The 15,228-nt window shown below is 37.6% G+C and overlaps 1 protein-coding gene across 1 annotated transcript in view; it reads left to right on the forward strand.

Annotated features, from left to right (window-relative positions):
- Positions 1–15,228, forward strand: part of RELN (reelin) — a 306,076-nt gene that overhangs the window by 122,985 nt on the left and 167,863 nt on the right. The window contains exons 4-6 of the mRNA XM_067299475.1: positions 1,269–1,339; positions 10,429–10,461; positions 11,535–11,613. Coding sequence (XP_067155576.1) covers positions 1,269–1,339; positions 10,429–10,461; positions 11,535–11,613 — 183 coding nt within the window. The remainder of the gene's footprint in view (positions 1–1,268; positions 1,340–10,428; positions 10,462–11,534; positions 11,614–15,228) is intronic.

The raw sequence follows: 15,228 nt of genomic DNA on the forward strand, positions 1-15,228 counted from the left end.
TGATAATTCAGCCAGGCCAAATCTTTCATCTTTTGTAATCCTTTGAAGCTGGTCAAGGACTGATGCACCTGGTAAGGACTGCAACCAAAGTCTCACGTGGGTAAAGCGATCCCAGCATTGTGGGATCCACTCTGCCAAAGACATGTTGCTCATCACAAAGCCTCAAAACCTGATTATACTCTCTGGCTAAAGGGAGGATGTTTTCTGCCTATGGCCACGTTCCCTGTTGACCCCGTTGACCCCGTCAGGTGGCTGAGTGCTTACTCTGCATTTGAAAGGCCAAGCAGCCTGAAAGGGTGACACAGCTCTCCTTCCCATAAGCAGGGGAAAGGGGTGCCCTGAGAGCTTCATGCAGCCAAAGTTTTGGACAAAATGAATACGAAATCCCAAATATCACCAATATAAACAAGTATTTTCCATTAATCCAAATAATATTTAAGGCACTTATGGACACACGTGTGGCTCCGGCTGATGTAAACAGAGCTTCTTTAAATGAGCAGGAAGCAAGTTAGATCCCAAAGTGAATGAAAGAAGTTTTCATTCAGTAATTTTTTCCCTGGACAATGAGAGAATAAAAGGATGAAACAGTTCCACTGGCAGCAAAACTCAATACAGCCTACCAAGAAATGTTGTAGATTCTCCTTCTTTGGAGGTTTTTAAGGACTTGTTTGACAAACAGTTAGGGCAATAGGGCATACTTGTTTCTCTCTTTGTTTCAAGGGAGGATTTCTGGACACCTCTGCAGTAGTAATACTTTCACTATGGCCTACTGGATCATGGGACTATTGATTTTACAGAGGCAGCATCTCTGTGAACATTTCTTCTGCTCCTCCCTGACGCAGTTACCCCTTCTCAGGCAAAGTGATATGCTTAGGTTTGTGAGGTACCTACTCTTACTAATGTTGTAATGAAAATCTCATGCCGTTCGTTGAATCCCAATGCTCGTGCTCTTTACTACAAACTAGCAATTTTGATTTAGAAACTTTTCTTTTACTATGTGCAGAAAAAATCCTTATGGTCCTTATGATGAAGAAATCCATATGCATGGAGAACCTGCTTTCCCATTTTGCAAAAGTAGGTCATCAATTTTTTGGCAGTCAGTTACAACAATTATCCTACAAATTAAAAAAAAAAGATCAAGAGAAAGAGGAGCATAGGAAGTAAGGAGAATGGGTCTTCCGATCTAATTAGTCATGCATATAGATATACATATGCATATATAAATAAGTATGCTTCATTATTTATCATTGTCTTTTTTATGTTCACAGGGCTACAGCTACTCATAGGGGCCAAGTTATATTCAAGGATGCCTTAGCACAGCAATTGTGTGAACAGGGAGGTAAGAGATATTGTTATTTTAAAAATACGTGGTAAATGTTGTTTTTCATTGTGCTTACGTGTCAGCATTACTCATCACAAAAAGCTATTTTGTAGAAAAACAAGGTCAAGATCTTATTTGCATTCTCTAAAGTGATACTTTCTTTGCCTTCACACCTCCTGTTAGTGAGCTGGGAAACCCAGAGTTATGTCTTCCTGCTAAACATTGGGGAATATACAAAAGTTAAAGTAAATCCTATCTTATCTGAAATCAGCCGGCAGCAACTATTATCCGCTTTTGCCGGAAGCCCAAGTTAAGTCATAACTATCAATATATTAACTATAAGCAAAATACACTATGTCTACAGCAAAAGCTTCATTTGCCATCCATCTCTCTAGTGTCTTTGTGGAGAACCTGCTTTCCCATTTTGCAAAAGTAGATCATCAGTTTTTTTGCCAGCCAACTACAACGTTTGATCATTTTTATAGCTAAACAACAATGTTTGAATTATACATACTTTAAAAATCTAGTTGTTCCTACAGCTTATCACATATATCCTTTTGAGGAATAAACTAAAATAAATTTTATGTTGTGAGCTATTGTCTACAAACAGTACACTATGAACTCACTTCACTGAAACAGTGGAACTAGAGAAGGTATTCATCATTTATGGCATGGGAAAGAAAGGAATTTTTATGCTGATCCAGCTTTCTCTGCAAAACTCCAGTGATACTATTTCCATACGAAAAGAGGCAGTGGAACACAGGCCAAATCAATCTAAAATAAATTTCAGAATCAGAAATGTGTTGTTGTATTCCCAAACAAGAGAAAATCCCTCAAAGTATGTCCCTTTGGGCATTAGAGCTATAGATCTTTTCCTATGCATTTGAGAATATCTGTGCAAAGATTTTTATAATAAGCCTTTGAACATTATGTCAAGAGCATATACTGAATCATAAGGTGTGAATAGTACCTCTGTGAAGGTGAGGGCAAAATATTTCAATTTTCAGTTTCAGTATTTCAGTACTCAGTATTTTAATATTTAAATGGAAAGTAGGTAGGTGGATTCAGAGAGGTAACTCATGATATCAGCTAACAAGCTAGGAAGTTAGAATTAGCTATATTTTGAATGAATTAGGAAAGCATAAAGCGGGTGCTGGCAATCAGAAGGGAGTGTTATAGTGATCTGGATGGGAATTGATTGATCCATGCATGTATTAGTGGTTTTGTTTTTTTTTTCTGGAAAGAAAAAAATGGAGAAATTATAAGAATGTACTTGGTGTTCAGAGCAAGAGATAAGAAAAATGTATATGACCCCCATAATGTGAGTGTGAAAGAGTAGTACTTCTGTGACATAGTATAAGGGGATTTGGAACAGAAGTGTTGGCAAGAACACCATTGAGGATATGTTAGGTATGATGGTGTATCTCACATAGGCTAGTTGCTGGATGGACACAAATCAAGAGTGGAAATATCAATACAGTCATCAGCATAAAATGGTGAAAAGCCTCATAAACAGATGAAATTCTCCAAAGTTCAGCTAGAGAGTGAAAACACCACAGCCAAAGGCATAGTCTATGGTGATCGCAGAGAGAATAGGTAAGGAAAAGAGAAAGAATTAAAAGAGATATTGATGGAAGAGTGACAGAGAGTCAGAGAGCTGGCAGTGATATCACAGTAAAAGCTAAGGGCAAACAAGCTGAAACAATTGGAGAACTGGTTGTTCACCAGTTTTGGAGCAAAACCTAGCCCTAAATCAACATTTAAGCATTACTTGCACTGATTAGAATAATAACTAGTGGGACTGAAGGACATGAAGAACATGGGATTTGTGTATTGGTTGTGTGTAAAGAATAAAAGATGTAAGGCTGTGCCATCCTTGTGCTTACGCTTGCTTCTCAGCTGTGAAAGTCCCTTTGTGTCCTCCTCCCACCTGGCCACTGATAGCCATGTCCTGCACCACTCCCCTGAAGGTGCCTCCAGCTTCCCCACCTCATCTTGGTCTCTGCTATCCTCACAATTTTTGTGTTTCTCTTGACTTTCCCAGCAATCTTCTTGCTATATACTCACAGTCACTTTAGTGACCGTCTCAAGATCCACAGCCCACTTCTTTCCAAAATTCTCCAAAATATTTGACATCATTGTCATAACTCTGCAAACATCAGATCTGACTTAGTGAAGGATCATTCAGAAATAGTTTTATGAGCAGCATATGACAGCCATATAATCATTCATCAGATTTCCCTGAAATACTGATGTGCAAACTTCTCAGAGGTTCTCCTTGTCCTTTTCACAGGTTTTTATAAAACACCTTGCTTTGGTGGAATTTGTCTTTTCAGCTTCTGGGCTAGGAAGCCAGATACCTCTTCAGCTTTTTGCAGTTCACTTTGCTCTCTGTCCTCACCAAAGCCTTTTTCTGCTTCATTTCTTAGGTCAGCAACCTTTTTTTTAACTCAGCTGATCAGCACATTGCCTAGCTCTCACTGCCCTTCCTCCAAGCCATTCCACCACCATGTTCTCCTCTACAAGGGAGAATTGCCATTTTGTTCTTATTTCTTAAACAGTGTGCATTGGTCCTCCTAATCAGCCCATGCTGTTACAACTCTTGTACTATTATGATTAATTTTCCTATTCAAATAAAAGATACTTTCTCTGAAGCAAACTTCACTTCCTTTATTCTATGAAGACCATCACAGTTTCAGCTATGCTATTACTGTAAACAAAGAGTTCTTTTAGAAAGAATTGGTGCATTTATGCAGAAGCAATTTATTAAGATATATATGCAAAACAGCAAGGTAGTTTGACATAAATGGGCTTTTATGGTCTGCTTCTGGCCCTAAACATTACTATACTAAAAGGTTGTATTGAGTAATGGGACACATTAAGTAAAGAAAATATAAACACAGGGCAACTTTACAGATTTACTACAGCACATATTTTTAATAAATAAGTTCACTGGAGATGATACCAGAATTTGTATTAACTAGTACAAAGAATATACACGAAGACATGAAAGCAGCAAGGAATCTCAGAAATTATGATCATTGTGGCTGTCCTGCCTCAAACGTGTATTGGTAAATCCAAATAGAATTAATGGGATTTGTGCAGTGAAAAGAAAGTATAGTTCTTATTTTGAAGAGAATTAGAGAAAGATATAGAGCAGCATTAGGGGATGGCCACGCCAAACAGACAGCCTTATGTATAATGTAAATGGAATGAGAAATGGTGCCATAGGGAAAACCTACCAAGGAAAGTAAGATAATTGCTTGAAAAACTGTGTGAGTTTCAACATATAATAAATATTTTAGGAAGCCAGAGAGATCTTTGCAAACTGATGTAAGCTTTAAAGTTTGTAAGAATTTTACTGGGTTTGAAGAAGAAAGAAGGCATAAAAATTAACAGACAAAAAATGAAGTTAATACAGCAAAAATATGCAAGAAAACAAAAAACAAAAGCTTTGTAAGCCAAGAAAGAAAAGGTAGATGGCTTATAAATACATGTAGGGACAAATAAGGATGTTAATGATTGATGCTATTCTCATCATTAATAATATCTTTAATTAATAATATCTTTAATTTGTTGATTTAGTGGCAAAATAAATGGGAAATAAGATCAACTTTTTACTGTACAGATTGATTCATATTTACTCTTGGCTCAGGTAGAGCAAAAACCAGACATTAACGAACACCAACAGAATTAAAATGGAGTTGGCAAAACATCAGACCCGGCTGCATTGCATTATTGAACTCAAAAGAGTTTAGGTCTGTATGAAAACTACAGTGTTGTTGGGAGAAACAGCTCATGATACAGGGATGGATGCAGCTGGCACTCAGGTCACACAAACAAGCCTGCATATATGCACCAAGTAGTATTAAAGGGGTTAAGGAGACCACCTCCCTTCTACACTATGTGACTTTGTGCCAGTAGTGTTGTTCTTTGGAGTAAGGACCTTACTGGGAGATCTGTGAGCCTGTAATTTAGTTCTGAATGACTAGAGGAGAATCAGAAGCATAAAACATAAAGACAGAAAAGATGAAGGATCTTGTTCCCTCCTAGTGCAAAATCATTCCTTTCAGCATAATTCCTAGAATTTTATACAATCTAGTATTCAATGCCACAAATTACAGGATTGGGATTCTTTCCTTAAGAAACCATTCTGTGGTCTGACAGGTGTTTCTGTATGAAAGTATATCCTGAGAATCAGCTCAAATTCTCTTTTATTTGATAGCTTGTGCCTGAATATTAATGGAAGACCTTTTAGGCATGTTTTGTACCTTCTAAGTATGGATTTAAGAACATCTTGAAAAACAAACACAAAACAGATTGCAGGCTCTAAGGCTTGACCAACGTAGTATTTTCCAGAAGAGAACACTTGAGTTCAGAGCTGACGTATTGTTCCTTGGCTTCTTTGCCGGGAAGACCAGTGCAGCCCTCGGGCAGCACACTGCCTCTCTCTAGGGGGATGCTCAGCCTCTGTGCTTCAATAGCAACTTTGTTTGCAAGTAGAGAGAGAGTATTGGCAGCGGGCTAAATAAAAGCATTAATTTTCTTTTTCCTCTTCATCTGGCTGCTAATGAGAAGGAGATTGGACTTTTTCATAACCTGCAAAATATAATATACCTCTCTCCACATTTCCTTTGTGACAAATTGATGAGCAACAGCTAATGGCTGCTGGCTGTTGAACTCTGAGCTTGGTGTTTGTCTGCGAGTGTTTGTTTTTCTGTAATTCACTTTTCCTTTATATATTTTTTTAAAAGTCCAGGATTGCTAACTGCAAGGGCTTTGAAAAAAAGTTTATTTTTCAGTGAGTTTTAGGAATGTTCCCTAATGCTGTATTTCCTACCTAACCCTATACACAGGCTTGAACACTCAGACCTACGGCATATGGGCGTCAGTAGTATAAACCGATGTTGGTGGAATATATGTTTAATTTGCATTATGTTAGCTCTGATTTCTGGTTGGAGACTGTTTCTGCTTAACAGTTAGCTATCACTGTGTTTTACAGTTTTGATTCTTACTTTTTCACTGATGCCTGGACCGTCACCAAATCTCATTTCCCTCCTCATATTCCAGATCTTCTATCACAAATCAACGCTCCTTTCCCACCTCTCTCCTATTTCCCGCCTGTCCTGTTTATCCAAAACAGGCCATACATTTCTATTGTTTTAACAGTTCTTAACTTCCATTGGCATTACTTCATCCACAGAAAATTTTAACTTTTTACTCCAAAAGATGCCTTCATTCGGTCCCATCATATTGACACAGAGACCCACAATGACCCCATTGACTTCTGAATTCCCCATTACTTTCTTCAAGTTTCTCACGCTTCCAGTTTGACTGCGTCCTTTCTCTCTCTGAATCACATGGTATTGTATACTTTTTTTCTGTGCTTTCCCTTACCAAAACGATAGCCTTGCTAGTCCTTGCAAGGCAAGCATCCTACATTTCCTTACAATTTTTCCTATTGTATTTGCTCATAACTCTTAAATTGTGAACTCTGTTGAGCTCAATTTCTATTATTTGCTTAGTATAATTCATCTGTTGTTAAGCTCTGTATATACCCAGGGTTCTAGTTAAAAATCAAATAATAAATTCATTTATTTTATTTTTTTGAAAAGGAACATTCTCATTCAAGCTAATATGAACTGTGAGCCACGCAATATCTATTCTAAATTTCAAACCATCTAAGGAGCTTCTAAGAAAGTGAATCATGGTTTAAAACACATATTAAGATAGCCTTTTCACCCCCCCTGCCTCAAGTGTTGCATAATCTTTTAAAAAATTGTAAATGTTTTATTTCTGCACTGTATAGCTATTCTGCAGCATATTGTATTTTATTAGCTTTGTCATGTTATGCAAAAAAACTCAGTTAGACTTCCAACAACATTGTATGGCCTTCTGTAAAATCTATATCGTTTAAAAATAAGTAGTCCTTTGAACTGATAAAAAGGTAGATCTGAAAATATTTTAAACCTACTACAATTAATTTTGTATGATGCTCTAAATTTATAATATTTGGGGGACCTTAACTAAAATACTTGAAAGTCAGCATGGGGCTGTATTACAATAAAATATAAAATGTAATAAAGAAATTATTCCTAGGGAGATCAAATCTAGGTTCTTCACTCATTAAATGGTAACTTCACAGTCTTTTGTCATATTCAGCTCTGGAATTTGAATTACAAATTATGTGGAGGAATACCTGAGACAAAAATGCTTGGGCTTCTCAGATGTTGTAGAGATTCAGAAAATGTAACCCCCCTCCACACAAAACCTGTATTTGTAAGAACAACCTTTTGTCCAACTTTAAGTGCTTGCCTAATTCCACCTTTAGTTTCCTAAATGAGTGATTAATAGTACTGCTATGTCTATGCATAATTTCCTTTATTTCAGGTTATTGGCAAGCAATGTGTCATGTAACAAGTTTTATTTTGCAGCATACCACGCATATAATTGAAGAGCCATTTTATTAAAAATACTAGGGTCCCAATTTTGTATTCTTTAATCATATAACAGCTAGTTATATTTCAAACAGCAATGCTGAAGTCAAAGGAATTTGCAAGTTGAAAGACTGCAGGTTTGAGCTATCCCTGTGTGTTCTGGCTGAATGCTGAAATTTTGCACAACAATTTCAGAAAGTGTCATTAATGATTCAGCGTATCCCAGGCTGGACTGCCTTCCACTGTAAGCCTCTTCCAAAAAAATAATGCCAAGCAGCCGAAAATGCAGGACAATCTAGTCTTTCATTTTCATTTTGAGGTTGGAGGATCTCTTGGTGGGGAGGAAGATCTGTTTCAGTCGAGTTGCTCTTGAAGGCTAATGAAATTTGCTCAGCCAGCTAATGATTCTGGTGGTGACCTGGCTTGGTGGCACCGTCCTCCTTGGACATGAGCACTAGTAGAGCCACTCTTAACCACACCTGTCCTCACAGATCACTTAATCATCACTTAATGATGATCTGGAATTAATGAAAAGGGTAAGACAGCTAGAGCATTAGAGACAGAGGTCTTATTTTAAGCCTAACCACTTCTAACATCAAGAGTATTTCAAATCCCTTGCCATAATGTACTACTTTTCCTCTACTACCACACAGGCGAAAACCAAACAGCTGCATTGCTCCATCTGGGAAACAATTCACTTAATCCAGGTTAATCCATTTCTTGTGTGCAAAGGGTTTTTAAAAGTCTTTTAGATAAATTTATGCACACTTCCATGAAGGAAAACAAGGCCTGGGGCTGCGAGGGACAAATGCAGTCTTTTCCTGTGCCGGATCAACCAGCACAGCTCAGTGTTATTCTGGAGGAAGTGGCAAGCTCCAACTTGCAATTGGAGCCTTATTATTCCAGCTTTTGAAAAGTAATGATGAGATGTCTTGGCTGTTGTTAGAGCTCGTTGTTGACCTATTTTCTGGAAAAGACAAGATGGCTGCTGCCTTTAAGGAATGGTCAGATCTTTACATGGATGCACTGCTTGTATAAAAATGAGGCAAGGTAGATGCATAAGGAAAGAGATTTCCTATTTCTGCATGCCTGCAAATTCTTTTCAGTGTGAAACTCCTAAGAATGACAGTGTTCTTTGCTGCAGTAAAGTTTGCAGTGGTCATTGGCCCATGTGATTGTTTTCGGGGTCATCTATATATGTATAAGTTTACTAGAGTAAAAGCTGACAGTCTTCTAAATTGTGAGTCAGGTAAATCAAAGGCGTCTCTCCAGGCTAAAGCCAGACTACTTGCCATCCTTTTCTGGCTTGCACATACCTCAAGTGTTACTTGCTCAGTCTTTATAATCACCAAATTCGCATGAAATGTTGCAATTTCATGACAAAAATTCATGCCTCCATGCAAACTGAGCATTTAAGGAGAAAGTAGGAAGAGAAAAATAAAATTTTTAAGATTTGTATTGGACTTAATATTCAGATGACTACCTGTGAAAACTCTAGATTGCTGCATTCCTTTTTACATTCATTTTTAATCTATTTTTAATTTGTCAGACATTATGACAGAAAGTGCAGTACTTCAGTAAGTTATGCAATATGCTGAAGAAATCAGGAGTACTGGTATGAATTTAGGTCAGTGCCCAACAAGAGACAAAGAATCATCCCATTCTGGCTTCAAAAATTCTTTTACTCTTTACTTTGCGTTCCGTTTATCAAAGTACAAAATACAGCTAGAGATACAGCTACGCAGACAAGTTACCGAGAGGCAAGCAAGCTCACTGCTCCCTAGGACTTGTACCCTCTTTGCCCCTGTGAAAGAGGCGTAAATAACTTTGGATTTAATGTCGGGTAAGGATATGGATATAGTAGTTACCATGGAGTGTCTAACACACTGTGTAGCCACCTGCTAGATTCCCCCATAACATTTTGTGTAGCCATGCCCTTAAAGATATTTCCTGTTTTCATTTGTGTATTTTTACACAAAAATACCTATTACTAAGTGTTAGTAAAAGACTACTTAATAAAATTTGTCATTTCAGACACGCACACACAGCAAGTACAGTGTATCTTTACAACATGCTACTGTGTTTTGGAAGGAAAAGGCTTATTGGGACATTGATTCAGCAATGCATTTAAAACATGCTTAAAAAGAAGTGTTTGACTCAGTGGTTTGTTGAGTCGATCTTATAGTTACCTATCACCCTAAGAAGACTAGGATTTTTTCTCCCAGCAATACGGCTGATGGTCCAGTGAAATATAAATGGTCCAAGTGTGGCATTTTTGCTTCCTATAGCCATTGTTTCTTTTGTTCAGACTAATTTCCACTCTCTTAATAAATCTTTAAACTATTGAACCTTACTCATTTAATTATTTCTAATAATATCTCATAATTCTAGACTAGGAGTGTTCTTACCTTGCCGTACAACTGTTTCTCTCATTCATTTATTCTTGATGTTTCTTTTAAATAGAGAATATGTATTTTCTTTTTCTTTCCCATTGCATTTTTATAATTTTTAATGTGTATCACATTTTTCATAATTTAAATGTCTGAATAGTTGACTTAGTACAGTACATACTGTTACAATTTGTTTTATGCTGAACCGATTTCTTCAATGCTGTAATTAAGCCCTTATCAATGAGAATATTCATGTCTTGTGTCTCTTTGTTCTCCGTAGCTCCGACAGAGGCTCCATTACATCCTCACCTAGGTAGGTGATCTGTCATTATTATTACTGAAACTCCGAAGCACTAACTTTATTATAACAAAAAAATCTGTGAGGTCATATGAAACCAGCTCTTGGGAATTCAAATAAATAAGAGACTCCTATAAAATGAATTGAATTATGTCTAATTCTGATTAGTTGCTTTTTTAGTGTGATTTTTATTGCTGTTTATTTATTGGCTTTGAGTCCTCGCAGTGTGAGTAGATCATGCCGCGGAGCTTTTCCTCCCAGCGACATGTTGGAGGACCCATTTGAACCCATGACGCCCTGCGCGGGAGGACACATGGGCACCCAGAGCCAATTGCTCTGGGCCAGACTCTGGGGCCCTGGCTCTACTTGAAGAGCAGGTGACAGCCATTTAATTCATTTAATGGAAGGATTTGCAGAGCAGTGAAGTGGCTGTTTAATACAACTGCAGTATTGGGTTTGGGTTTTTTTTTCACCATATGTAAATGATATAACAAATCTAGAGGGAAAGTCAGAACCCAAAGCTTACAGACCAATGGTTAGAAAAAATTGTGTAACATAACTCACACTTAATACTCCATAAATGAACTGCCTTTTGCTCCCAATTCCACTGATAACAGCCAAGAAATTCTAACGAACTCACGGGTTTTTGCCTATGAGTTATCAAAATTGAGCCCCTGACTATTAGAAATGTAATAGACCTGCTAGGGCATCTCATCCCTCCTTGTGCCAGCCTCACCAAATTCTGGAGTTAAAGGCATTTTTCTGAACATTCGGAACAGCTAGCGATTTGGAACAAAAGGTCTTCAGGCATCCGCTCTGTATTCAAAGGCTGCATCTTTTAATATTCATTACATTTTGCTGATAGATTAGGAGATTCCTTAATTTTATGTGCTACTATGAGCCAGAGTAAGTGAAAAAAACTTTAAATGAGAAAACGCTGCTTTAGACACTAGCATACTCAAAGCGGATTTTCTCCTTTTACATTACATTACTTTAGCTCCAGGTGAGGCAACACGTTGTCAGAGCTAGTAAGCAGACGAGATGATTATACTGGATTTTTTTCATACAGTACTTTCTTTTCATTTTAGCTGAAATGCACAGTGACAGCATTATCTTACGAGATGACTTTGACTCTTATCACCAGCAAGAGCTGAATCCTAATATGTGGTAAGTTTCCCAGTGCTGTTTCCCTTTATGTAAAACATTTTCCTTATTATAGTAAAGTATTTGTATGATAACAACATAGAGATACCTCAGCTAAGGATACTTAAGTGTGTCTTTGCTCCACTGGGACCTAAATACATTAGTTAATTAATTAATTGATTAATGACTAAAGGAGAAATTCTAAGCCCATTGAAATAAGTGGCAAATGGTCACTGAGTTTAAAGTTTTGAATTAATCCAGAAATAGAAAGAAGGAATAGAATAGAACTCAGTGAACATTTCTGTATGCAAATGTTGATTTCTTGAAACTAAAGGTTTTCATGGAAAAGGTTATTTTGAATGAATTTCAAGAATCAGACTTTGTATTTTCAATTATTTTTTTCATTTCTTGATCATATAGCACATATTTACAGAAAAGCTATAGTAAAAACTCATTTTAAATTGAAATCAAATGTTTCAAATTGTCCAAAATAAAAATTCAGCTGGAATTAAGTGCCTCTGTCTAATTCTCAGCTGCTAAATACATTTAAGATTGATTTTCTTTTCTCTTTTTTTGATGTGGAAGGCAAACATTTTCAAAAGCCTTTTATTGTATAGGAAAGGAAGAGTGTTCCCTGCCAAACTCTATACAGCAAATCCTAATTCCTAGGTTATTTCATTCAACAGGATTCCTGATTAGAGGTCAGACATATTGTCAAAATCAATGTTTGAAACAGAAAGCACAGGTTGTTATTATTCCTTAACCAATGATTCTCAAACGTACTATCATGGTGACAGAACAGCATAATATATATTTTTAGCAAAGGAGGAAGTTACAGACCTTTTGCAGTACAAAAGGGATTTATTCTGTATAGTGAGTATGTCTACTAATCATTCTATACACAAATAAACACATTGCTCAGTCTTAATGTGAAGTTATTGAAAGTTGGAGTTCCTTTTTTTTCGTATGGGATTGTTACTGCCTTCTCTACTCCTTCCTATCCCTTTTCATAAATATATCTCATTTTATTGATTTACTTCCTACAAGATACAGAAATATTTTAATCTCTTTTAGTTAAATTCTTGATGAGCTATTCAGCAGTTAAATTCAGCTTTTAATTTGTTGCTCAGCAATTACATTTGTTCTACTTGCGTTTGTTTGTTAGGAATGTTTATGTTCTGTGAAATCTGACTTCATTTTCCTTTTTATTAAGGCCGGGCAGTTTTCCTTCTGGGCAGTTCTTTCAAGGTTTCACCATAAGTTACATCTCATGTAAAAAGATTGTGGTTTATGGAATTTTATGGATATTTTTCTTTTGCACATACTTATGATAATACTTTTTAATACATGCCTACTATTTTTCCTCCTTTTGTTCCTTTTGTATGATCTCTTTAAATGTTTTTCTGGACAGATGCATTAAGGACCTGGAATACTGTAATATAAAAAAAAAACCTCTTTCTTTATGAGAGTGAATAGATCAAGGCCTCTTAATGGGCTACAGAATAGCTGCCAAGGTAGATAGCTTTAGCAGCAGTGTGTTAAATGAACTTGAGTGGAAAGAAATGAGAGGAGGCATTATTTCCCTGCAGATGTCTCATAACTCACAGAGGGCCTGTCTGTTGGGAGCCTCCATAATTTATTTATCCATTGCTCTCTTATCTTTAAGTTCATCTTTGCTTTTTTAGAAGCCTCAATAGAGAAATTTCAGACTAAAAGAGCCACCAGTCTCCTATTCCTTTTGTCCCTGAGATTTGGATTTGGTGCCCCTGGAATAACCTTGACCCACCTTGGTCAGTGGGTCAGTGCACAGGAAGCGTGTGCCGGGGCAACACATTCTGCTCGAGCAGAGAGTCCTAGAATTCATTGCAATCCTGAGATGGATCCCTTGATAGTCCTGTAATAATACTAGAAAACCAACATCTTCAGCAGTGCTAAACAGAAGTAGAGCACGAATAAAAGAATACTATAATAAGGTGTCAGGAGCTTTTCTGCATAAAGGATTTCTACAGTGGCTCTCTCTTCGGTGAAGACCCGCTTAGTGGCAGCAAGCTCATTCTCATTTGATTGTCTAGTGGGAGTAAAATCAGGGATTATTAACAGTTTAAGCCATCCACCCTAAAATTGCATTTTTCCCCTTGGCAGCTACTAAGATCCAGCCTTTATCACAAACAATTGCTGTAACTGCTAGAGCAGGATTTCCAACCCTGTTCTTTCCCTGATTTGCTTTGCTCAGAGTATAGTGGCAGCTGCCTTGTGTGCAGACACTCCAGCGGTGGCTACTCACTAGGGGCCAGTTAGACTAAGCCACTCTAATAGTTTCTGAAGCCATTATTTGTGTAAAGATGAAAAGAGAGGTATTTGTACTTTCTTATGGCTTATTCTTCCCAAATCCTATGTAACAATGCTGGCTTCGATATGATTGAGATTGTCCCACTCCCCCCGATCCCCTTTCTGGCATGAGCAACTAATGCCAGAGATGTCAGAGGGCATTTTACAGGTTATGTGTGTGTCTAATTTTATGAGTCCCAGCAGATCCAGTGTGTCACTCCATCGCTGGGAGAAGCCTTGCATCAAATAACTATTTTGCACAAGGGCACTGTATGATTTCAGGAGTGACTGCCTGTTTTTTTATTGATTTCTGTTCTTTCAAATGCATTAGAAGACACATCCCAGCAACCATCTGTTTATTCAGAGGCTCACAGGAGGACAGTAGGAGTGGCTGCAAGCATTTCTGGAGCTGCAAGCAGAGGAGGAAGGAATAGTTGGGTTGGGGGTCCTTATAAACAGAAAAATCACAGCAACTGTGTATGGGTTCCTCACCTAAATCACAATTTGGTAAAAGAGAGAAAAAAGGAGGAATTGCTAATGTGGGAAAGGAAGAGGAGAGAAGGAGGCAACAGGAAAGGAGACATTGGGAGAAGGAAAAAGCAGGGAGGATTTCTGTGCTGGGAATGTAGGAACTGGAACATGTCTTACCACTGATCTCTCCTACTTGCTTGGGAGTGAGCTGCCGTGGGGATTTTCTCATGTAGTGCATCTAGCTGTTTTTTATATTCTTTTCTTCCAAGGTGTAATCATGTCAGAATGTGACTATTTCTAAAGTTAAGCAAAGATTTCCTCATTTCTTGCTTCTCGTTTGCCACTTACTTTACATAGATCCCTCCTCCTTGTGAATCAGATATACTCTGCACATTAACAAATATCCACCATGTATTAGGTTTGGAAGTTAAGTTAGTTAAGTCAATGTACCACTTGATGGCTATGCCAAGCACTTCAAAGCTGACTTGTAGACTGGACAGTAATGTTTATTGCATTTCTCAATGAAAAGGTTAATAATACAGGTGCCAGGTGGTCCATGAGACATGTTGAAAGCTGGCAGGGGTGTATCAGTTCAGAAAGCCCAGGACCACTGCTGATTTCCTCTGTAGGGAAAGGAAGTCTGCCTCATGCACTACTTGTCTCATAAATGCTGGGAGCCTTTGCATTGAAGAGACCTGTTTTCTTAGCCTTTATGGGAGGTAAGGCTTATTCTTACTCTTTCAAAGGTAGGACTGCATGTTAGGGAAGGACAAGCTTCTTGTGTACCAGCAGCAGCGAAGAGAGAGTTTTGTCGTTTTGTTCAAATTTTCTGGAATACAT

This window comes from Apteryx mantelli, chromosome 1, assembly GCF_036417845.1.
Source record: "Apteryx mantelli isolate bAptMan1 chromosome 1, bAptMan1.hap1, whole genome shotgun sequence".
NCBI classification, from domain to species: domain Eukaryota; kingdom Metazoa; phylum Chordata; class Aves; order Apterygiformes; family Apterygidae; genus Apteryx; species Apteryx mantelli.